A 25,761-nucleotide genomic window follows, 5' to 3' on the forward strand; every position below is an offset into this window, starting at 1 on the left:
TGGCTGTGAGCGCCTTATACGCCGCTGCCTGTTCATGTAACTCTCCGCGGATGTTTACCAGGTTAGACAGACATAAAACTATGTCCAAATATCTGCACCAAATCAACCTTTGGAAGCAAAATTCCACTACACTCCTTCGACGCTGTTAATTGACCGCTGTATTCATAGTGAGGGCGCTATGCAGAATTGCAATTGGTACTGTCAAATAGGTATGCTTCATTCAAGGTTGACTTCGATCCCTCTCCACCATAGAATCAGACTTGATGGCAAGCCGATCACAGAAATGCTTCGGTGTGGCTCTTGTATAAATGTTGCATTGTTCAGAACTAGCGCTAGATCTGTTTTAGTCTTCGCTTCATTGAAAATACGCGAGGACAACCGAACAAAAGACGTAGCCGTTGCCCTGAAGCCCATTCGGACACGGCCGATGGCCGAAGTAACATAATGATAGACCGACTGTAGTCTGGATACCAGCCCCAATGATTCTAATTACTCTACGAATCAAGGGCCCGGTATCACCCGATGTCCCCGTGACCGAGACTGGAGTTTTCCGGAAATTACCGAAATATCCCGAAGTCGTCCCATCCATATTCTGCATGTTCGGATGGTACCGTTGATGTTCGGTTCAAGTCCCGGCTGGGTAGGTGAGCTAGCTGTTGAACGTAAACTCCTCGGTAATTTCCCTATAGGAGAATCTAGGAAGAATCAGGACCAGGAACAAAAAAACCCAAACCAATTACCGATATAGTACCAAGTACACACTTCCCCGTAAACAAGCGCAGTCAAGGAAAACCTTTAGAGGCGCATCTCTGCTGGTTAGATTCGGGCTTTGCTCTGTGACGCAACAGACAATATAATGACATACTTTGTAGCTGTTGGTTTGCTGAAAAAAGAAAACGTGTGTGCTCTAGTTGCAAGATCCGCATGACAACACACTTATAATTTGTTTTCTTTTGGAAGGGAAAGGCCCAACGGCTGCGCCAATAAACAGCGAATACAATCGACTCGTCTGACTGGCTGCTTACAACACAACACTGATTTGGGATAACAAAGAGAAAACTTCTCCCGACTGTTTGACAATAGACCGCCCAAGAAGGGGAGATCGTGTCAGCGCCACCTTTTTGTGTTTGTTGTGGCGAGCAACGGTGCCAACTGAACCTGTGCGGTTCTTAATGGGGACTTATCCGCATGAACCCATAAAAGCGCCCATGCGCAATGCTGCTGCACTGGCACGTGGATTCAACTGAGCATGCGCTAGTCGGCACAAGCCACTTCTCCCTTCTGACAGTGACACTGTGTGATAATGGCTTGTCATTTTCTAGTGGAAAGCACAACAGTGTTGACAGCTGACGGAGGAGGGGATAAAAGCGACTTTTTTAAGCATCGACCACGGCTGTTACCCAGGTAAGAAGCCTTTGATGCGGTCATTCAGAAAGATGATGGCACTAATCCGTGCCGGCGAGTGGAAAAGGATCGAACTGCCCAGCCGTGAAAAAATGTAATGAGTACAATTTTCCTCTCATTATACACCGCACTGTATTCTGACGTCATTTTGATGAATAGTAAATAGTGTCGGAGAAAAGGCGATTTTTTTACCCATGGTCTTGCATTTACTGAAAAAATGCACCATTTAAGCTTGCAAGTAGGATTGTTTTATTCTGAGATAAGGGGCATCATTACTGCTGTACTTTTGTACGGGTCTTATTTATTTTATGTTTTGGAGAGTTTAATATGAACTGTTAAGGTAACATTTCCTTGCGATTCGTGTGAACTCGGGAAAGGTTGAAAAAATCGAACTGTTTGACTGTGCGCGAAAATTTGTCTCGGACAGTGACTGAACTGTTGCAGATGAAATTTGCCTAGTCCGATGGTAGCTCCTTTGTTTACTCTGGAGTTCATTTTAGTAAAACTGGTTAACGTAATTGAAACCCATATTTTCTGCGCTTTTATTCTTTTTACCAAAGTAGATTTGCAATAGTTCATAAAACGGATCCATGGGATGTATTACTGCAGTCCTTTTGCAAATCTTGGCTTCTGCACAGACATTCGTTTAAACAAAAACCGGGAGACAAAATTAAATTCAAAAATGAGGCTGTAGTTATAATTCTCTCTCACCCCGATGCATGCGAAGATTGCTCGCAAGTTGCAGTCATGGGGCCCACACTGATTTCCGGTGTGCAGGCGTGGCATACATAGTGTGGACCTCTGCACAAATGGAGTCCACGCGATGTAGGGTGTGATGGCGTTGTGTGGACTTGTTCGAGTCCACACAATGATTTCCCCTCTCCGAAACACGGTTCAGATGCATTGTGGGATCAGGTTTTTTTGTGAAGAGGAACAGTCCAGGAAATCGTTATCAAAAATCCAACTCGAAATAGTTATCGTCGTGAGAGAAAAAGGAGGATTTTGCCAAGTTGTCTTAACAACAGGAGAACAAAAGAATATCCACACTTCGTATGTGAAACAACTCAGCCCCGATGGGTGGGTTTGTGTGGAACTGTTTCGCCTTGAGGCTAATCTTAAATAAGATTTATCAATGGAGGTATAGGATTCCGACGTGCAAGCGTGGGCTCTTGTTTTGTGTCATGGTTGTAGCCAGGTTAACGAAGGCAACGCGGTCGCGCACCCTGGCGCTGCCACAGCTCTGGGATGCCTACAGGTTTACCCAGGGAAGTGTCTATCTACTCACCGATGAGCATCATGTCTGCGTAGTTGGCTGATGGACCCGTTCCCTTGACACCTCCAATTGTTAAGACTTTAAGTACGTTTACTCAACTAATGCGTGCCGAGTGTGCTCTTCACACCCCTTTGCCATGGGCGGGCCTTCGCATCAAAGGGCGGAACAACATTAAAAAACGCAGAGGCCCGTTTAAGTCAATTTGAACTGGTCATTCTTTAACACAAAAACACCCTTATGACCTGTTTATGGGCCAAGCATCTCTGAAGTGGGCTTTCAAAAAAAGCACTTGCTGTCTGACAGTTTCCATGCCTAGAACTTCTTGTTTATTGTAGTCACTGTGCCAATTTCACACTGGCCCTTAATTAATTGACTTAAACAGAGTGCCACCATTCAAAGGGGGCTTTTCATATTGAGGCATTACTACGGAACGGTTGAAAGCGAAACTTAACCATGCGTAAACAAACACTTTACTTGAGCCAGACACAATTTTGGTATTAACCTACACTTTTTCCAAAACTTGAAACAGGACACAACATGCTTTGCTGTTTACCATCATATTCGTGCTTCGTCCGTTTTCTGAAGCCTGAGGGTGGTACTGTTTTGGGTGCCAGTTAAAGAAGTCGGTATTTTTGTGCAAATAATGGGGATTTCGTTTTTCATCTGACCTTAAAAACGTCACGGAAAAGCTTGTTGACTAACAGCCTCCCGCTGGCACCAGCTGCGCTCTACGAACAAAGAACATGACAGCCTTTTGTAGTCTAGAAGAAGTGGCACTGAAGTTAACGTAAAATTTGGACTCGACATACCACTACGTCAAGTAAATAGTTTCCTTGGATAGACCCGTGCAGCGGCACACTCGCCGGTTTTCCTAAAATGACGTGATTTCGCCGTCTGGTAATGTCAAGTCACAAGTCGTTATAATTCAGAGGATCATATTGAAGGCGTGTACACCACACTGCGCGCAAACACCGTGGCATTACTGTGATAAGATGGACATACAGGGTACATCTTAGTGCTTAGTGCTCCGGGCTACAGCAACTTGATGGGAGCGTACATTGACTAAAGGGTCATGGGTCGTGAAGCACCCTCAAGACGATTTATTTTTTCTTGTATAATCTTTTGACGCGGGCAAATCTGAATTCCTAACATTTAGTTTTTACCTTAGCGAGTTTAGATACAGGTCGGTTCGCCGATGTGACCGCTAACACCGGCAAGATGTTATCTTACACTTTGGAAGAACATTGGGCATGGCAGAATACATCAAGGGAGGACCAAAATCTGGAAATGACATCAGCCAGACAGAAATTTTTTTCGGGAATGTGTGTATGTGCGTGGGGTTGTTACAAATTCGTGATGAATCACGGTGTCGTCGGGGTTCATTTCGTCAAAAAGTGCAACCTTCGAACGAGATACTTCGAACTGTGGGCAATGCTATTCAAAACGTATTCAAACTCAAGGAAAAAGAAAAGTTCTTTATAAAAAATTGGCACGCAAGTCTAATGGAAATTGATGGCTCGACTGTGGTTTTTTCAGCCTGTATTGTTCACCGCTTACTCCGGTTCGTGATGCTAGATGTGGGCGGCATTTATTGTCTGCCGACCCAAGTATTAACAGGATTATTTATGGGTTTAGCAAACTTCTTTTGACTTCCTAGACTTTGTGGCGTTCTTTAGACGAGAAAAGGATATGGCAATGCCCGTAGCGTTATGTTTACTCGCCTTAGGTGGGTATCAACCCGTGACTTTGACAGGGGAACGAACAGGATTTCCGTTCATAGATTGAGCTCATTTGTTGGTAGCATGTAATAATTGTAACCCAGCAAGACCCCAGGCAAAGAAAAAACTCCCCAAAGCGTTGGTTCTAAGTAGGAATAAAGATAGGGAACATTGAATAGGGAGAGTGGTGATCATGGCGAAAAACCAAAACGCCGCTTTATAATGGTGATAAGTTTGAGAATGGTGTAGTAGGCAGCAATATGCACCCTCGACGGATTGCATAAAATAAAATCGATTACAGGAACATGAGTCCTGTGTCGAGTGTTGACAGAAAGTTCGCAAATTTACAGTATTACGGGCACGTCGCACGAACCACAACACGGCAGAGCGTTGTAGGCGACAAGTTTTGACCACCGATGGTCAACAGTTCCCGCGATTACTTTAATGCCGCGGCAGTTTGGTTACTGAAACGTGCCGGAGATAAGCAAATGGGGATTTTAGATACACAGAATTTGGAGGGAGGAAGGGCTGGGTCAATGTCATAAGGAAAGCCGTTATTTCTTTCCTTCTAGACCCAGACCAAAATGCAGTAGACGTATTATATGGCTTTGCTTCGTAGCAGTCTTGTAGCAGGCCAGCAGTTTTTCCACAAGGAAACCTCCTGGACACTGGCCTGCAAGATGGCAGCCATGCTCACACCGTCATTATGCAATCGGTTACACCTTTTAGAGGATTGAGGCCACTCTAAGGAGAGACGGTCGGAAGAATTTTGAGGATGTGGATAGCTGATTTTCGTATAGTTATATTGGCATGGTGAAATATCGGTGATCTGCTCAATGCCTGTGTGACTTTTGAGTCAAGGCGAATACGGTCGCCAGAGTATCGCAGGTTGCTGTTAAAGTAACTTCATTCTCGATAGCGACAACTCATAGTGCTTTTGGAGATCGACTAAGATGCCAGCTCCTCTGAGCCGATCTTCGGTAACGCTGATCCTTCAATTCAAATTATTTTCCCGATAGGGAGATTATGTTTTTGTCTTCCCGACTTAGGCGAGATTGAAGTCCGGTATTGAAAGCAGTATTTATGCTGTTTAGGCTCAGAGAGTTGGATTTGGCCCGAAAATCCGATTCCAACCATCGATTTTCTTGACAAATACAATACATAATCAAAAATCTGCTGGATGCATAAGTAACTATGCTGGCAGAACTCAGTAGGATAAGCCAAAGTCTGCACTACCGGTACAACAAGAGCTTTTTTTCTTCTCCAATATCTCATCTAAAAGAAGCCACGAAAGTTCATGCTAATTGGACTTTACTCCGTTTTGTAATTGCTGTCTGTAGTTTAATTTGTATATAAGTCATAATTAGCCACAGATTTGCAAATATATGTTATAACGGATAGGTCCGTTTCAAATTGCTTGCTAAAATTGTAGCCTCGACTCGAGGTCCCTTGCCAAAACTGGCTGTATGCGAGGTGCCCAGGCACCTTGGCACGTGCACGGACACCGCGGTACGAGTATTTTTGTCACCGTATCGAATTGCATGTTACGTCATTTTCTTCTTCCATGCTCCTAAGTCATAGCTGCTCGCCTACGGTGTCCTTGAAATGAAGAAAGGCTCTCTTAGAAGAAAATGATCTTTTCTTTAGCAACACTGGGTGCTGGGTTAAAATTTATGGAAGATCCAGGGGCTGAAGTTTTTTTTTATCGAGGCCAGCTTTCGTTTTCTTTCTTCCCACTTCGGCCATCAGATTGGCCAATAACAATCAGTTTGCATTTAGCTGTAATTGACTGATTAATCGATAACGATGGATATTTCATAACCTTTCTTAGGACAGGTAACGAACAACGGGAATAATAGCCAATAAGGTGATATGGTGGCTGACTATCCGTCTCACAGTAAACCATCTTACGTAATGAGTCTTCCCCAATCCGAAAACAATCCGAACGTAGGAAGAGTAGAACAGACAAGAGGGCGTGGGAGACTTTGAGTGGTAGGGTATAGTCGACGGCAAGGCTTGGGCTTAAGACTTTCCTCACGGTATAGCCAAAGGTTTGAGCCGCACTGGCGCGAGGCCATGACACCAGGTATCCCTAGAAGTGTAGAGAACACAGCGCTACGGTTTTGTGCACATTCAGGTGAAAATTGGTGGTGTTAACTCCGCGCACGCGCACGAAACAACTTAGCTCAGTCTTTTCCCCTTCTTATTACAAAATGAAAACAACTGAAAACAGCACAGTTAAACAGATACAAACAAAACTATAGACATACGGGTGTTGGCATGCGTGTGCCAAAGACCAAACTTTTTCTCTTGACCCTTGACCGTCTTTCCCGGCGTGAATAAACAGAAATGCAGGTTATTTAATTTACTGATTCTATGGTCGTTGAGGTCAGCGAGAAGTGTGACGTTGCCCAACCCGTCGAATTATTCTTAATAGTTGTTATTATTGAAGAAAAATAGTAACTTGCCCATCCCGTGAAGCCCATACTTTCTTTTTTTGCAATCCCCAAGGGAGGAATTAAAAAGTCCTTCAAAGTCTTTAGACTTTTTTTCCAAATAGTCCTTGTGATTTGTTTTGCCATTCCACCGCTGATTTGTCTATCTTCAAGGCGAGACCAAATCCCCAGAATTACAAAAGGGACCGACTAAATTAAACCCCAACCATTTTTGAGGGAGGGTCCCTGTTCAAAGGAGAGGTAGCCGCACTTGTGGAGAATAGAAGAGTGACCTCGGGCTGTATCGGTCTCAAACAGATAATTATGCCCCCCGCTCTCCCCGTTGACCCAAGATGGTGTAGATCGATGTCACTGCAGTGCACTCAGGTAAATAAAGTCCAGTAGACACCAGTTATAAATTCCTTTACTTCAAACATATTTTTAGAATACAATTTTCACAGGTGTTCAGGCTGCACAGAAAAACAATTTCTTTTCAATTTTTGGTGGGTTGACCAATGACTTTTTGAGAAATTCTCACCCAAAACAGACTACCCGTAAAGCAAAGGATACTTCCCCGACTGGGAAAAGTAGTCATTTTGAAAGAAAAAACGTCCCTTTGCAAAACGGCTACACAGTGCCACTTTTGGACACGATTGCGTCCAACTTTGCTCAAAAATGGAAGCCCTCGTTCCAGGCCTTTGGTTCAGCGCCACAGTTCTCCAATGCCTTGGCTCTCAGAACTCTCTGAGCTCAGTTCAGGCGCGCAGACCTTCTTCGCGGGGAAGCCACTCTTTATCTTGTTCCTTGACCCTTTCGTATTCAATGTAATCTGTGAAATGGGGACATGCCAGACCATTTGGGTTCCAAATCTCACTCCCAGTTGTTTTTTAAATGTGGCTTAGGGTCTATTTAGAAATAAATCATGACAAATTTTAAATTATTCCAGACAAAGCCTGGAATGAATTCATATGAACTTTTATTCCGTCGTTGGTATTTTACTCTCAGGTTTCCAGAATGGAAATTTCACCTCACTTTCAATTCAACATGCGAGACATGAATTCAGTCTATTGCCGTGGCTTTTTAACGGCGAGAAAACAGTCTGGGGTCACGACAGTACGTGGGAAATAGGTGTCGCCCGAGTCAAAGCAAAACACTGCTCCTCTTCACGTGGTACAGAACACAATCTGCACACGGACAAGTGATTCAGATTAATCTCATTTGTTCGGTCAGTGAATAAAGTTAGTTGTGGCTTATCGAATGTGCACCCATTCCGCCCCCCTTTCCCCTTTGAAATAACATTGAAACTAAAGGCCGCGTCGATAATGCCCTTTGTGCGTGCACCTAGGCATATAATTCTCACAGCGGCCGAAACTCGATTATTCTTTCTGCTTTGACTTCCATTGTACGGAGTCTCAATAAGTTCTGCCTGATTTCTTGAATCTATTCAAGGACGTGTGATACAAGTAGATAGTGGTCCTTTGTGGGACGTTGGCTCGGCCCTTTGTGCGTGTAAAGGTACTCTGTCGGCCCAAAACTCTATCTTCTTATTTATTTTTCTTGGAGATCGGTTTATTTCACTTTTTTTTACAGAAGCTGTTGCAGCGTTAATGACTCGAAGCAGAGGTGCAGTCGGTCCAGAAACAAGCGGCTGAAAGCTGGCTGACAGGAGGTTCTTCGCATGGTACTTCGGCACCCGACCGTCCAGCCTGTCGTCTTATTAAATATTCAGTTCATCGCCAGTTGAGGGGTAAGTTGATAATTATCGGTAAGTGGTACCACCTTGGTCATGTGTTCTGAAGCCAACATGATGTCACTGCCTGGTCCAAAGATTTCAGTCTGCTTTCCATAGAAGCCTATGCTTGTAGCGACACTGAGATAGCTCACAATTATGTCCAAACGAAGGTCTTTAGTGGGTACCCTGAAACTTCTGACATGAACTTGCCTATGGACAGTTTTTGCAAACGTGTAGGATTCTTTTACTCTCAAATTTCGTTTCATGCTGAATATTCATCTTTTTTTCGGCATATCACATGAAGCAAACTCCTGTGGTGTCTGTCGATAAATTTTGCCCCGGGAATGATGCTTCACAACACCACCTTTGAGTTAGTACTTCTCAAAACTCTGTCCAGTTCATTCCAACATAACGTTGAGGTCTTTTTATAACTCTCGTCTGCCAAATACACCGTAGAATTTCCAGTATGTAAATGACGCAGTGTTGTTTTTATCGTTGAACCTCGTTCTTCCATAATATTTGAATTTAGACCTAAAAAGTAGAGACGATTATTTTGCAACATACATTTGACCAAAGTGTTAGCAACTTCGTTACATAGTCTTGTCCTTTTCAGTGTTAGGAGGTTCACCTGTGCCAACTTGTGATGCTGCGTTATCGACAAAAAAAATGGACCCGAAAATATGTGTCATTAGAAGCCCTGGAATATCGGGGTACAACCTTACTGTGTCCTGCCTGACGTCTTACCACATGACGTTTAGGGGCCATCGTTGGAAAGGCATTCCTCGAAAAATTAATGTGACTAAGGGTGTTAGCCCACATGTATGTTAACAGTGTGGTACATGTCAGCCCACGTATCACTTTACTCACAGACATGCTTTTACCATTAACTGTGTTTATACATAGTCTGTACAGATCAGGAAGGTAGTGTTCATTTCTCACGATCTCTTTCTAATGGCTTCCTTCTGGGTGACTGACAACCCATAATGGTGAATGGAAACTTTGTGGTTCACGTCACAAATTGAAGGCTGGGCCTAGTTTACCAATGAATTGTTAGAACCTGGGTAATCCTTGCCCTTGCTGGTTGTAGCTGAAAGAGGGAAAAACTTATTAATAAACCTCTTCCTCCTTAAAACTCATTTCCATGAAACGCAAGTTTCAATACAATAAGAGTCGTCGTTAATATTCGAGTTGACTGTCAGAAACTCTGACCCTTATGGTGACCTTTACAAATAGCCAAGTGACGCCTCAATATTCTTGTGTCTCGCGGTTGCAGCTTCATAATGCCACTGTCACGGTGTTTGTATTAAATGGGGTAAACATGCATTTAAGACTATTGACCGATTTCGCTATACCAACATCGGGTTTTTTTTTCAACAAGAGATGAATCGTGCTGAGTAATACAGATTTGAAGATAAGAGTGGAATGGAAGAATCACCAGGTATGCCTGTCGTTTCCAACATGGCGCCTACCTGCGCGACACTATATAGCGCCATTCGGGCATTGCTGGTGTCTAATTGCCGTTCACAAAACTGTGGGAAAGTCACATAGATGGGGCTTATGTATTGGCAAACTAGAGCCTATTATATCACAAATACCGGGTCGTGCGAAAACAACGCATCCTTTCCAGTTCTCTGCAAAACCAACATGCCTAAATCAAACAAGGGATGAATACGAATGAAAGTTTAATCTTCCACCCTGCTCACGTGACCTCTGATAGTCTCCCACCTTCTAGTCTGGGCGGTGACGTACGTAAGCAAAACACGTCTGCTATGAGTCACTGTGCACGCGGCGCTGCATTAAATACAAACTTTCACAAGCCAAAGTTAAATATTTACCGACTCTAGAGCTCGTTTCACGTCTTAATTGATCAATCAATAGACCCAAACCAAACAAGTGAGATCATCATTGTCTAGCATTATGTTTGAACAGCAACTGTTATGCATAAGACGTATGATAGGACACTGCGGATAAGTCGTGTCAGTTTGAAGCCTCGGAGGATATAAACTGAGTATTACTTCTGGTGCATTATAAGCCGCCTATAGCTACCAGCTTTTATACTGTAATTGGCAAACTTGGGATCATTCCGCCAAAAGGAATTGTTAACTTAGTGGTTACTTTCTGATGATTAATCGCCCTGGGATGAGTGGTGTGACGAACTGAACTCGAAAGCTGGCCGCATTGGAGCAAAGAGAGTGAAGAGCCCATCTTCATTGGTTGCCTTGTACGCATGGGCAGTGAGGGAAAGTACTCGCACGTGGTCTGAGGCCGAACTCGCAAATAAGCGCTGGCGCTTTGAAAGCGTTAATCACTGTATGTACGAGCGTGTAACTATTCAATTCAAATGGCTCGATGTCAGGTCGTTGTGACTATGATTTGCCGGCCAGTTGCTACAGTAGTTTATTCACCTGAATGTCATCGCAAGTTGGAGGCAGCGATCAGATCAAGTGAAGAACATTCGTGATCGCCCAGTCTTAACTTTGGACATCTTTTCCACATACACTGTTCGAGTACTCCCCGAGGGGTTTAGGGGATTTCTGTACGTCAGTAGAAGTAGTGTCAAAGTGAATACCTCACACGCCTATTATGTGTGTAAAAGACATGACGCACGAGAATCCACGCGGGAACCATTGCAACACGCTTGAAGAATACAACGCTGGGAAAAGTCCCCAAAATAATTTGGTCATGAGTGTAGCCTTTCCAAACTAGATTTTTATTTCTAAAAGGGGGACGCACTGGATTCATCTAATCTCTAATGACGTCAAACTAATTTGTAGAAGTTGAAATCTGCATTTTGAATTTCTGTTTTCAGTGTTACTGAGAAAGGTCCTGTGTTTTGTGTCCCCCGTCTCTTTTGCGACGTCTGGACTGACACTAATGATGAAATAAATCCTGACCCGACTTCCTGTCAGATCGTCCGCAATGAAATATCATCCTGTTGGTACTTTTTCTTCAGGCTGGAACCTTCAGGCATCCCTGAAATCGGAGATATTGACTGGGTGTCGGCCGAGTGCTTTGCGGAAGAGATGAGCAGACGACAGGTATTTGTTGGGCTTGTCGATGTCAGCTTTTGCTTGTCGGTTCTTCTCCTTTATCATGCCGGCGGTTGGGCGCAAGCGTCGCACGGATCCGAACTTGGCGAAGAGTTCCACGCGCGAGGCAGGATCTGCCTGGACGTGGATCTGCAGGGGGAGTTCGAGCGGACGGTGCGTGCAGTCAGGGGGGTCCTGGATCTGTCGGACCGCCACCACCAGCAGAGGGTCAACCGCACCATCTACAAGGGCCTGCTTAATCACGTGATCGGCCAGGCCATCCACTATCCGGCCCAGATCCGGGGGGAGCTTCCTGAGGCGGATGAACGGGCGGTCCAGGAGCTGGAGGAGGCTGGCTTCGTGGCCCTGGCCAGCCTGGCCAAGGGAGACTACTTTGCCGACGTCGACGCCGTTTCTCTCGCGGAGCCGGTCCCCAAGGGAAGCGTCGGGCAGGATCCCGACGCCGACCGCCACTTGAAGAATGGTGGGCCGTCGTTGGTGTCAACACAAGCCAACTATTCTCCTCATGTTGAGGACAACAAACACTCAGGGACTCCCCTTGCCGATTCTTGCCAAACTTCAACTTGTGCACAGAGTGGCAACTACCACCAAGCAACTCAAACGAATCTCCACTTGAGAAAACCAAGTCACTCGGGTACATCCCCTGCAGGGTCAGGTCTGTTGCAAAGCTCTTTATTAAACGATCCCACTGTGCACGCAACACCTCACAAAGATCCAGTTCTCTCAAAATCAGAAAGTGTTTTCAACTCACCGCCCAGTGACGCTCCCAGTTTAGAATTCAGCAAACCAAAGAGAGAAGGGGGGTCTCGGAAACATAGACAATCTCCCACCACTCACTGGGACAGCCTCGGCCGATTGGTCAGCATGGAAGGAGTTCCTATCATCGAGGATGACTTGTACTGGTCTGCTGAAATTGACGCTGCAACACCAAAAGGTGGGTCAGATCTCCATCTACTATTAAATAAAATCAACTCTCAGAGTTAATCTGTTCAAATTCTCTTTTTAAAAACGTGACCTACTTCAAACATGATTTTCTCGAAAGTTTACTTTCGGTAAGAATGGAGGAATTCGTCTTTTCGTAAAAACCGTGTTCCTGCTGCGAAACACGAAGTATCTGCAATCGCAGACACATCAGCTCCATTTTAGTCGGGCGTCCAGTCATAGGCTGCATCAGAATCACGTGGCTACGGCTAACAATAACTGATACATGTGTTGGGAACAGCTTTAGCCATTTGCTTACAGCTTCTCTGGTGCACACTTCAGACCGTAGCCAGTGAGTCTGGACGCGGACTCAGGACATTGCATATTCTCTGGTGTGATTCAATGGGCGCCCAGGCAGTGTGCCCATGCATGCCACGCGTTCTGCACTTCTGACCAACACTGAATCTTATGCAATCTCCAACAACACTAAGAGTAAAAAACAATGGAAGTTTCATCGCTTATGAATGACTGTTGTATCGGTTATTCTCTATCCCAGGATTTAGTCAACGGGAGCTGGACGAGTGGAAGGACCGAATATCGAAACAAACGGTCCGATCTTTTGAACCGGGCGGTCTCGAGAAGTGCGGGCGGGAGAAGAATCGATTCATCGTGCTGGAGGACGGCTCAAAACTGTGCGCTCGGTATCGATACCCGTTACTCACTAGCATGACAGGTTGGTGCATTTCAAAGCTTAGACAATTGACTGTGTTCACAAAAAGACCTGGACGAGGTTGTTTCCTAAACTTCACCATGATACTAATTTCTGTGAAGGCAAAACCCTGTCTTGATTTGAACACCTTTCACTCAACCTTAATCTTTTCTTTTCCCAAAAAGTTGAAAAACTTACCGACTGATATGAAAGGCTCCTTTGTCATTCACTAACCTGAACACATGTACTTTTAAAGTTAAACTAAACAAGCCTTTCTGTAAACATCTAACACTCTTTATTTTTCGAATCTGTCGGATGCCATGGATTTGTCGCATACCAGTTTAGATTTCCTTTATTGATTAACCCCATGGATTGTTTACCATCGGTAAAACTGCCTCTTCATTTCACGTTGCTGTTTCATTCTCTCTTCTCTTCCCATCAATTGTCTCTTAATCTAGTTTTGCGAGAGAGGTTCACAAGCCCAACGCACCCTGTTGGTCCCACATTCACCCTCAATATCTTCCAATCTCGGGCGACAGGGCCATCCCTTTCCCAACACTTCAAATTCAATGTGAGCAGTTGTATGATCAGATTGATAAGGGTGAAGACAGTGTTCGTGGCATTCCTTGGGAACACATTCGGGAAGGATCAATACCCCCAAAAGTAACATTAAATTAGTGGAAATTGACGCGCCAGAGTTTTTATGTAAGACTTTGTGTTCTCTAGAGCTACACATATATTATAGAGAGAGAGTACTAGCACCAGCTTCAGTCTTCAGACTTCGTCGCAATTCTGAGTCTTCTAACTCAGGGCGCCCTCTTGGGAGTTAAGGGGCAAATAAATGGTGGACCTCTTATTATAAGCACCTTTTTCACTGCTCTGACTTGTTGGAACCAAGGCAAAGGCGGTTAGCATTGAACTGTATCAGTGCATTTACTGGGGACACAGTCTTCCAAACCTGACCACCAACGGAGGTCGGGCTGGTAAGGGAAGACAAAGTATTTCAAAACGACAAGGTCATTCGAGAACATAGCGCCTGACGTCAGGCAAGTTCCACGGCTTGAACAGCGTTCACGGCCCGTGAGTGGGCGTTGGCCTATGGCCGGCTGTACTGACGATTGGGTCGACCTTGCGCTCGATTATGATATTCTCGTGTGACCTATGACAAATTTCATTTTAAGCCAGCGCTGTCTGGATCAAGAACTCACACACTGTAGGCCTTTTTGCATGTGGGAACGGAAAACAGATTTTCGCCCAACCGTTGGAAATAGGTGTGGAAATGGAGGGGTCCTTTGATGGATACGAGAGAATATGTATTTTATAATTCCATGAGTAAAAATATGGTTCCTGTGAGAGAGAGCGATTTGGGGGTCTCAGAAGCATCATAAATGTAGTAAAATTGACTTTCTCGATGACCTTTTTCACGTTTCATTAATGGGGGTTATTCCATTTCTAATTTCATTACTTGTGCTAACTCACTGCAAGCATCGAGTAACTTTTCCCGCCTGTCAACCGTGTGACTGGGTCATTATTTTACAAAATGTATTTCTCTTTATGTTGATCCCTAAAATCACAAAAAGCACTGGCAGGAAACCATCGCCACGGAATCCTTGTATAAATAAGAGAGGTGAAATGTATTTTTTCGTTGTAAATTCATGAATATGGACTGGAGCACCGAAGCAAACCCAACTTGATATCTGTCATTTGCATGTTCCAAACTTTTGCACACGCGTTTTAGTTCGATGTAATCTAGCGCCGGACTGTGTTTTGTACCAGACACCTGGGTACTGAAACAAGTGTCAGTTTTAACACAAAGCCAAGCGCCTATATTTTACGCGTTGAGCAAAACTTTTGAACGTGGGAAGGATTGGATTTTAAGGTGAAAGAACAGGCAGTCATGGGGCGCATTGCTCAACAGCAAGTAAAGCAGGTTGCAAAGCCCACAGAGGGTCAAACGTAGCTGATCTTGTTCGGTCTGCATTTAGTAGGATCTCTATTTTTAATGTTGAAATGTATTCCAGTTCAAATAGAGCACAAATGGACATTACAAATCACATACATCACACATGCAGCAGAAATTGGAGTTTTAATTAAAAGGGGAAATCGTTTTTACAGTTTCTTTGTTTATTTCCCCTTCAAGTTGATTTCTAACTTTCCTCCTATCTGACCAGGTGAGCTTTACAGCTATCACCTTGCGCGCATGCTCGGTCTGACCAATTTGCCGCCATTACACCTATCGGTAGCTGCCACCAACAGCAGTTTCTGGCGAGGTCAGGGGCCAAACTTCCAGGACGCCGGATGGCAGGACGGGAAGGTTGTGATGTTAACCAAGTGGATTGAGGGCCTTGAGAAGTAAGTTCAATCGATAAAAATCTCACCGGAACGTTGTGCAGCCCTATCCGAATTACTTTGGCTGCGGCTTGAGATTTATACACATGGGTCTATGCGGCCGCAGCATCTACCCAGTGCGTCGACATTGCCGTTAGCCGTAGACAAGTGAAGTGGACGCGGCCTAACAACTGGTGCCAATAGAAGTCATGCAGCATTGGTGAACTTGTCACATATGCCGTGTCCAAAACGGGCTTCCAGAGCTACGGCTAGGTCTATTTTCTGCTCGTCTCCACGCATTTCCATTGGAGTGAAGATCTAGACCTAGCTCTAGACAATAGATTCGGATGCAGACATCGCTTCAGTTGAAGGTTGACACGGTCTACTGAAATTAGCCTTTACAAGCGCACGGCAGTTTAGCTCACAGTTTACGGGGCGGAGTGGGGAACGAGCAACAGTAGCCATCTTGCTTGTAGTTCTTGACAATGTTGCCATAGCGAGGCTGCTGACGTCAAGAGGATGTCAGGGAGACTATGGGAACTGTGAGCATACAGCGCCCAAATATGTTCGTTCTTATCCCCTCATTTCATGACTGTTAATGATGTCTCACTGTCATTCCAAATATGGATTGTTTTCATTGCAGGGCTTTTCTGCCAGAAACACTCGTTCAGGGGCCACTTTCAGCAGGGGCTCTAGAAAATGGATGGAGGAATCTGACCATCGGAGAGCTGAGCTCTCTTGTCCAGTGGAGTGACCTTCTGGTGTTTGACTACTTGATCGCTCACTTTGACAGGTGAGAAAGATTACGTGCTTCTTAATTGATGTACAGCTTGTGTGCAAAATGTGGGCCTATTTGCGATCGAGGCTACGGGTCCCTGTCTTACAGACAGTGAAAAAAGAGTAAATGCGGAAGTTACCTTTATGTAAAAATGAAATCTGCTTCATGATTTGGCCGACTACACAGAATGTGAAATCAAAATAATAATTTCATTAGCTGAAGACTTTCTTATTTTACAAACAGGCTTACCATAAACCTTTCTGGTGTCAAACACTACAATGACAGCGCTATTATGCGATCTGAGGTCCACAATCTGGTTCAGCATCCACACACCAAACAACTGTGGATTGTGGACAACGAGAGCGGTCTGCTAGACGGCTACTCCTTCCTGCTGTCCGAGGGCAACCCCAACAGGCTCCTGCAGGGTGAGCTTCACGAGCAGCTCCTGGAGATGACCTGCGTCTTCCGCCGCTCCACGGCGGAGGCCGTGCGCTCGCTGCTGGCCCAGCCGGACCCGGCGCGCCTCCTGACGGCCCGGGTGCTGGAGCAGGACCCGGTGAGCAGGGGACTCTTCCCGGAGCTCGACCGGATCCCCCGGCACGCGGCCGTGCTGAGGGAGAGACTGGAGAGGCTTCAGGGTTGGTTCGAGGAATGCCGGCAGAGGAATGTCGCTGCGCGGGAAAACTCGAGCCTCTAAGTTAAAGTTGTCCTTAAGCATACATCGAATGCTTAAGGAGGAGGCGTCACTTCTCGGGTAAAACACTTGGTGTGCAAGTTGGCTAAACTCACACTTTTTCTACCTATGGTCACACAGATGTCATAATACATGTAATATGACAAGGTGCGTGGTGCCATCTCGGTAATGGCGTCTTACTCTTTTCACTGATCGAGAAGCGAAGCTCTTTTCTCTCTCCTCCGAGCATAATTCTGGTCACATTTAAGCAGGCGATTGCTACATCCAGATCCATCATGTCAGCGTATGTATGCATTGTAGTAGAACTGCAGCCATTTAACGAAGCAGCAAAACAAAACTGATACATTTACATGTCAATAGGACCAAAGGAATACCTGTATGCTACGTGAGAAATATTGGTGACCAACCAAAAGGATCTGTGTATGGTACTGTCGATTTGAAATTGACTGGCACTTCAGTTATTTTAATGCGCATTCTAGCCAAGAGTTGAAACCAGCACTGCAGCTGTAGTGTCTGACATACAAGTAGGTTTTTGTTACAAATAATAGCAACTCTTTAATTATTAGAAAATGTAAGCGACGACCAGTAGGGGTCTAGCAAGGACTTTTTTGACAGTCGAGTCGAATGGGACTGTTTCTTTTTGGAAATGCCTTTATTTTGGCCCCATGGGCTGACCATACAAGTAGTGATATTCATCATTATTAGATTTCATTGTTTTAGTGGAATCCAGATTTTAGATTTATCATAGATCAGTGTCACACACAGTTCTATAAACAGCTCAAGTAAGCACTTTAAAGGGAGATGTTTTATAAATTTTGCCCCGTTGACCACTTTATTTTCCATCCCATGTCATGTCCATTTTCAAAGAGACGTATTGCTGCAATATCTTGGACAAGAATAAAAATATTCTTAGTTGACGTTTCTGTGGAGGTTTTCCTGCGTTGTATTCTAACATTTCCCTGAAATGAATCGGTACTCAAGACAGTGTGTACCCCTGCACCGACGACGGAGAAAGACGACTGGGCTGGTTAGCCTCACTGAAGCTATACTAGGCCAAGTCAAGGCCAAAATGTAACATACCCGCCTGGCTCATCGCGAATGTTTCCAACTTGTTTTTCTGGCAAACGAAAATTTAAGTGTACCGGGACCATTAAGGGCTCATTCACAAAATACAGCAGCAGCATCAAACGATTCAGAGGGAAAAACCACTCTGACTTAAGATCGATATCCGCCTTGAGCAGAAGCACCCCCTCATCGGTTGAAGAGAGCCATGAGTGTCCATTTTGTTGGTAGCGACGCGACCTAACGCGTGCATGTTATATTAATACGAGAACCAACAAAGAGCAGCTCCAACCAACGGATCCTCTGGGTGCACCCCTACAAGTAAATTCCCATAGACAGCAGTGATAAATCCCCATACTTGAACTGTCACGTGTTCAGGCTGCACAGAAAAATGATGTTCCACAGGTCCTCTTTCATTTTTCTTTCAATTTTTAATTGGTTGAACAGTGACTTTTTGAGAAATTCTCACCCAAAGCAGACCACCCCTAAAATGAAGGAAAGTTCACTGCCGGAGAAAGAAGCCATTTTGAACCCCCCCCCCTCTGCAAAATGGCTCAAATAGTACCACTTTCGGACCCGATTGCATCCAAATTGCTCAGAATTGGAAACCCTGAGTCCGGCCCACAGGTTCAGTGTCATATTTCTTCAATTCCCCACTTCCGTGGCTCTCAGGACCCTCTAATATAGAATATTTTGCGTGTATAACTTTTATTAATGAGCTCGGCGGACATATTTCTGGCCTAAATACAAGGCTGCACCCGTCCGTTGCAAGGAAAATTGCGCCCTCTCTTGGTCCAGCTCCAGACTAACACTGTAGTTTGACAACTGAACCGCTTCCAGAACTCGAGTGAATATCGATGTATTGCAGTGAAGAAATTTGATTCGAATGTCTCTAATTTCAGTCAGAGAGAGTGAATATTTGGTCGAACGGGGTATAAATCTTGACGCTGGAATTTGGAGAGTGCCGGTCCACAGGACTGAATCTTGTCTAGAAGCACGTGGTGTAAAATTAATGAAACGCGCTCAAACCATCATCCATTTGATGAAGAAAGATAAAATACGGAGCAAAGTGACTTAATTAGTTCGTAAGGTTTTACTGGTGGTTATTTTAATCAAACATATATATAAATATATCAGTTTCTTAAATTCGCAGATGATAGAACCAGTCATTTTTGGTCAACTTAAAATTAGTGTGCTTTTGAACCGGCACGAGAAACATTGTGCTGATCAGTTTCCATCCACTGATTTTCCATGTGCGTAGAAGAATGCCGTTACAAAATGGCCTCCAGCTTCAGTTTTGGGGAACATTCCCAGGCACATTCAATTGATCACTAATTAGCTTTCCGTTTCTGTGTGCATAGAACGCCAGGAACGAGAGCAAAATCCCAACGAGACTTTTCCTATACGGACGCGACGCCTTTCACCCTGCGTAAACCCGTGTGAACTTGGCCTTACGTTTCAGTACCCGTTACTTGAACTTGGTGGGTAAACTGGCACTTGAAACGGGTGGGTCGTCCGTTTCCACATCCAGCCTGAGGAAAATCTTCGAGAACACATTCCGTTAGCACAATGTCATTGACTTAAACAGGTGCTTACGTCATCATGCTCATTTACAACAAGGCAAAAATGGAAGTCTGCGTGGCCCGTTTGCTATTGTTCAACAAAGACGGAATTTCACAATTTCAACAGAGGCAGTATTTTACTAATTGAAGTTAGTCGACCTGTTATTTCCGTGTGTGGCTGCGGTGATAATGCACTCCGAAATGAATGAAATCTTACCCGCAGCCGGCGGCGGTTCGAGTCAGGGGTCACAGAGGGGAAATTTCCCTATGCTTCCTGTAAACCCATTGTGCTGCCGACTTTTCCAGGAGGCGGTGCACTTTTAATAGCTTGAAACGAAACTGCGGTCAGAAATATTAAAGGAACCAGGAAATAGAAACATTTTTATAAATTTTACTAAAAGTGCACAGAAACTTTCTAGATTTTTTAACCACTGCTATGGCAGATTTTATTTTCTTTGGCAGTTTATTGCTGTGTAAGTATATGGCAATAATCCAGAAAAAGTCACAGAAATGTTCCCAGATAGCAAATTTGGGATTCACAATCTGAACATGAAAACATGCAACCTGAACCATGTCTTCCTGGATTTACATCAAAGCAAAAGTGCCCTCACTTGTCCAGAAATGCTTGGTCAATTTTTAATGTTTGAAAAAGTGCACCGTTCAGTTCACGAAACTCAAAAAGGATGTCAAACAGTCTTCATACATGGAAAAAGAGTACAGAGATACACAAAAAGTGATTCATTTCCTTGTTCCTCTAGTAATGTTGTCGCTCGTTTAGATTCCCTAGTCAGTGTTACTGTATGTAATGATTCAGGATATGCCAGCAGACGTACGTGTGCCGATATCTACGCATATATAAAATGATGGCCACAGGAAAAGATCCCGTCACCAAAAGCACAAAATTTTCTTGGCACCCGGCGTCGTCGAACTACGATCAGACTGACTCCCTCTCTTCACATTGTGGAGTGTCTTCTCTTATGAACTCATTTTCATGGACTTTTTTGGCAAAAGTTTGGCGACATTTATCTATTGTAATAATGACGTTCAATGAAGAAACAAAACAAAACGCAAATATTCATTTCTGGAAATTTCTTTCACGAAGATGACATGTGTCACGATCGTCACTCTTTTGTCAAAGAATGTGAAAAAAATGTTCTCTGATGCCCTCTCAATGGTACAATGTAGTTCGAATTTAGAAAGAGTGATGGAAACTGGGAAAAGCCAATAAATCAAGTTTGCGCACCGTTTAATTTGCCCAAAGATCCCACTATTCTAACTATATGTAACAATTAATTAACGCATACAAATTTGCTTCAGAACCTTAAAATGCATCTTGAATAAAGAAGTTACCTGTAGGACATTTTAGCAAACGAACATTGGATTTCATAAATTACACACTACATTCTATTTTTAATTCATATCATGAATTTTTATACTTTGATATTCGACAATATCCATCATATCAATGCTCTGAACAAGTTCAGGATTTAAACAGTTTACAAATTGATAGCAAGAAAGTATCTACAAAGGTATATAAAAACTATACGCAGTTTGTTGTGCATGTACATAGTTCTTAGAGCAGGGAAATACTTGTACTAAAATCTTGCTCAGAGGACTATTCAGTCAACGAAGAATGTTTTTCCTTCTTCAATGTAAACTCTGCATAATTTGTGAAAAGGAAAATTAAAAACAGAAACAGCTAAAATTAATACATGTATAGAATTTTCACTGTATCGTAGTTAGCATCCTGATACAGCCTTGACAGGCACACAGTACATGAACCCAGTCTTTTTATCAAACAGATCAAAGTTAGATAAACTTAACTTTATTCATTTAAAAGTACGCTGTCAAAAGACGGTGATTTATGCAGATATAGAGGCTATGCGTTGCTGGCGTCTCGGAGGCTGTTCTTTGCTATTTCAATATCGTTACAATGAATGCGCAAACGTTTACTCTAGCTTATGCCAGAGGAAGAAATACCTCTAACGTGACGTCATACGCAAAGGTCTATTGCATAACAGATACTGTATATTTCTAATTGATCGCAGTACTGAGATCAGACGCAAAAGTTCATTTGGAATGAGCACAGAGCTCCGCATAAAGTCCACATGTTGAACGAAAGACTCTTAAATGAACTTGAAACCATGCCTCTATGAGTTTCAATTGCTTTGATTTGTGCGCTATTTTCGTTCATTAGAGGCGTGGCCCTAACCCCCCCCATCCACTAATCATTTGCAGACACGATGGAGGGGAAGCTAAGAAAGGGGAAAAAATCGTTATTTTGTCTGTCCAGGACTGAACTAATAACGGTTGAACTTCCACAGCGATTCGTTACTTCAGCATACTGCCGGCATAATTTCATTCTGTGAATCGCCAATACCTCTCGGCATTCAGCGCCAGCCACCAGAAGAGTAAAAATAAGCAGAATGCCACCACTGTAAAGGAGAGAAATAGCGAAAAATTATTTTAGATGTCCTCGTGTGTTTACTGTAATTTTTTTGGAGGGGGCTCCTTCAAGAACTCATGCAAAATCTCAGCATTTGCTTTCAAAAATTAATGTGTGTCTGATCAATTTTGGTGAGGTGGAGTTGTTTCCAGGGCCTGACATGAAAGATGCGATATACGGGAGTAAAGTTTAAAAGCGATTCCATGAAATTTATCCCTCTTGCGACTTACACCCGTTTAAAGTTTGTACCGTAAAGGCTTTCCACAAAGTCGTTGTCATTTCTGCTTTAATTGTTACGGCCGTATTTTCAAAGGGCTGGTTTCCATTCTGAAGGTTCGGGTAACTTCCCTAATTAAAGTAAAAGACAATTGCAAAATAATTTCAAATACTTTTTGCCCCCAAATTTGGTCTTAAAGTCAAACATGGAGAATGCCCTCAACCAGTATGAATGTCATTTACTAACCTCTGACAATGTTTTCCGTAACTCTATAAATCAACCACACAACGGCGTCGTTCACCTGCTCGCTGACTGTCTGGTTGTATCGGCAGGAATTCACGAAATGCTCACAGTTGTTTCGCAGAAGACTGTACTTCGGTTGCGTCTCACTCGTTTGCTTGTCCTTGGCTGTTTGAACGATAATGCTGGTATCCAACGGATCTGTATCTCTGTCTTTTGAGTTATTGATCCTGACTTGCCCTGAATTACCCAGTACGGTTTCGACTAAGTCGGCTCGTATCTCGGGCTGTCTACTGGCAATGCCTGCACTGCACGAACATGTCAAGGCGGAGAATATCAACGCTCCTTCATGCAAACAAAAGTGGATAACCGCGTGTTCGATCTTGTCGTGTTTCCCGATGTATATGGCCCAGTGCGAGTAACCGCAAGCACGTTTAAACTCCAGCCTATCACCCGGGCGGGCTTCGCTTGGCAGGGCCTTCACGCTAGTCGAGTCACGCCAATCGCTGACCTTCCCAAAATTGTTCTCGTTGGCCATAATAATTCTGTCCTACCAGATTAAGCTTCAATACAAGTGGGAGAACGGTTTCTCGTTCACCAAGAGATCGTCTGCAAACAACACACCTCAATCAAACGAAAAGGCACGGGCACCTGAACCTCACCCGGATCTTACGACAGATGTATGGAACGCCAAATGTACCATTTTGTAATGTCACTGGATAAACGTTCTTTGATGATGTCGTCAGTGTATTATGTGAAGTTGTCCATCTGTTATTGGATCTTGTCGATTCATTTGTGATGTTGTCATTCCATTATGTGATGCTGTCAGTCCATTAGGTGATATTGTTAATCCATTAGGTGATGTCAATTTATTATGTGATTTCAATCTGTTATGTGAAGTTTTCAATCCACGGTGTGACGTTGTCAATGTATTAGTTCTCAATCCATTATTAAATGATGTTGTAAACCTATTATGTGATGCTCTTGATCTATTATATGATTTCAATCTATTATGTTGAGTTTTCAATCCATTACGTCACTGTGTCAAACCGTTCTATATACATTGTGTACAGTTCAGACAAGTTTTTTTGTAGCAATGCATTACGTGGTGAGCGATTCCTTTACATGGTCCCTGTTGAATTACGCGGTGTAGCGAATCTACGGTTGTGTCGTTAACGAAAACGGGCTATTCACAGTAGTGCGCCTCCAAGAGTTTGTAACGCGTTGACCAATCACCACGCGCAAAATCTGTCGACCCTGTAGGCAGTTTTCGTGCATCGTGATTGGCCAACGGGTTGCAAACTCTTGGAGGCGCACGATTGTAAATCACCCGTATTACGCTGCCCCTCCACTGGTGGAGCTATCCCTGTACACGCCATGATAGTTTTCGGTGGGTGCGGTCGAAACGTGGCCGTGCCAGCATGTACTACCAGGATGGAGCCCATTTTGAAGAATTTGGGTTTGGCACATCTGTTGCCAGAATTTTCAGGAAAAACGTAAGAAAACTAAACATTTTTCAATTTGATAAATTCAATATTACATCATGATTACTTTAAAATTCGTGCATAGTAATAGAACACTCTTCCGTTCACGTTTCAATGAACGTGTGTCTAACAAGTCTATGTACACACATCATGGCAATTATTTCAGAGATCCGTTTTGAAATTTTGTGTCATTTGTATCCTCGGGCCAAACCCTTTTCATAAAGTGCATATTTTCCTGGGATCAGCCGCTGTATATATATATACATAAATACATAATGTGCCAATTTCAATCTTCTGCCTCCTATCGATATTACGTGGTTTAATCTAGTAACAGTAAAAGTTAAAAATTTGGTACTCTCACTTTCTGATGAATGATTCATATGTGATTGTTTGGATCGTTCCAGACATTACGGCATATTCGAGAACTTCACGTAGTAGATCGCCAAAATCAAACAATAATTTGACACCAACACATTATGGATGGATAACATTGAATCATGGACTGACAACATCTCATAACAGATTGACAAGTTCACATAAATAGATTGACGACATCATCATCCAGTTACATTATAAATTGGTACATTTGGCGTTCCATACATAAGCACATACGTTAGTCTTTTCGCACTGCCGCTCCATGTTCAGAGGTCAACCGGAGGTGCATAAAATCAACATGAACATGGCCCATGCGTTGCAAAACGTAGCTTTTTCATATACGAAGTAGGCCAACAATGTGTAAGGGGCAGGTTATTATTCTTTTTATGCAAGGAATAGCAGGTGCGTATGATTTCGGGTTGACACTCTCACCCCTGTACCGGTTTCCCCAGTTTGTTCGGATAACTGACTCATTTTTGTGCTTATGAATACGAAATGCGCGGGCGTGATTTCGTAATTCGTGTCCAGAATATGAAAACATATGGACAAACCTGATGAGATTCCATTACCGAAGGTTTCTATATGATGACGTCATAACACCATATTGATTGAAGCGGCATTTAACCCTGAAAGTGCAGGGTGGCAGGATCCGCCCTAGGCTCCCAGGATTGAAAGGACAACCTTCGTGAAATCAGGTTATCGGCCAAACCGTGCAGTATCAAGGATTCTTTTCACACCGGAATAGAATTTGACTGTTTCTTTGTCTTTTTTCTTTTCTTTACTTTTCGGGGTTTTTTGGGGGGGGTGAAAAATCTATGTATTGGCCTATAGGTCGACCATAAAATCGGTGTTAGGCCTAATCAGTACCATTAAACATTATATCGACAAGAATATAATATCAGATCAGTGCTCTGAAATACGTGGTTGTCGAGCTTTCGGTAACTGAGTACCTTCTTCAGGGCAAGCAGATTCAGTTCTGAATGAACGCGGAAAAATCCACGTTCATTCCCCCTGGATGCAGCGTTCCAAGTTCGAAAATGACGCGCTGCCTCAGTTGCTTTCCGCAGGATGCAGACGCTTACGTCACCGAGGGTATGTGGCGGCACGCAAAAGTGCTGCGCAACAGTGACACCAGGTGTTTGTTGGCGCACACTGCGCAAGTGTTCCGCGAAGCGGTCACCAAGGCCCTTTTCCAAAACTCGACTTGGGCTCCGTCTCAGGCTTCGTTCCCAAAACCAATCCCCGATTTTGGGCCTGAAGCGTTTAAATTAAATTGGATTACTGTAATTTCTGGCTCTCTTGGTTCTTATTTGATGTTTTGTGGCACTATTAA

The 25,761-nt window shown here is 43.7% G+C and overlaps 2 protein-coding genes across 3 annotated transcripts; one reads left to right on the plus strand and one right to left on the minus strand.

Annotated features, from left to right (window-relative positions):
* Nucleotides 1-1,187: 1,187 nt before the first annotated feature.
* Nucleotides 1,188-17,959, plus strand: LOC110975090 (four-jointed box protein 1-like). Of its 2 annotated transcripts, XM_022227233.2 has the most exons (7): nucleotides 1,188-1,404; nucleotides 8,421-8,577; nucleotides 11,516-12,546; nucleotides 13,090-13,266; nucleotides 15,414-15,594; nucleotides 16,214-16,363; nucleotides 16,592-17,959. In XM_022227233.2, exons 3-7 carry the CDS (start codon nucleotides 11,586-11,588, stop codon nucleotides 17,043-17,045), a joined length of 1,923 nt encoding a protein of 640 aa, XP_022082925.2. In that variant the 5' UTR covers nucleotides 1,188-1,404; nucleotides 8,421-8,577; nucleotides 11,516-11,585; the 3' UTR covers nucleotides 17,046-17,959. The 2 variants fall into 2 exon arrangements, with proteins under 2 accessions (XP_022082925.2, XP_086986861.1); XM_087130735.1 differs by lacking the exons at nucleotides 1,188-1,404; nucleotides 8,421-8,577 and adding an exon at nucleotides 8,600-11,098.
* A 2,781-nt stretch (nucleotides 17,960-20,740) lies between these two features.
* LOC110975107 (phospholipase A and acyltransferase 4-like) lies at nucleotides 20,741-23,281 on the minus strand. The gene is made up of 2 exons (XM_022227255.2): nucleotides 22,576-23,281; nucleotides 20,741-22,101 (listed from the first exon to the last, which is right to left on the minus strand). Exons 1-2 carry the CDS (start codon nucleotides 23,105-23,107, stop codon nucleotides 22,025-22,027), a joined length of 609 nt encoding a protein of 202 aa, XP_022082947.2. The 5' UTR covers nucleotides 23,108-23,281; the 3' UTR covers nucleotides 20,741-22,024.
* Nucleotides 23,282-25,761: the final 2,480 nt, after the last annotated feature.

This window comes from Acanthaster planci, linkage group LG20 (assembly GCF_054643075.1).
Source record: "Acanthaster planci isolate LZ-2023a linkage group LG20, COTS_SCS, whole genome shotgun sequence".
NCBI lineage: Eukaryota > Metazoa > Echinodermata > Asteroidea > Valvatida > Acanthasteridae > Acanthaster > Acanthaster planci.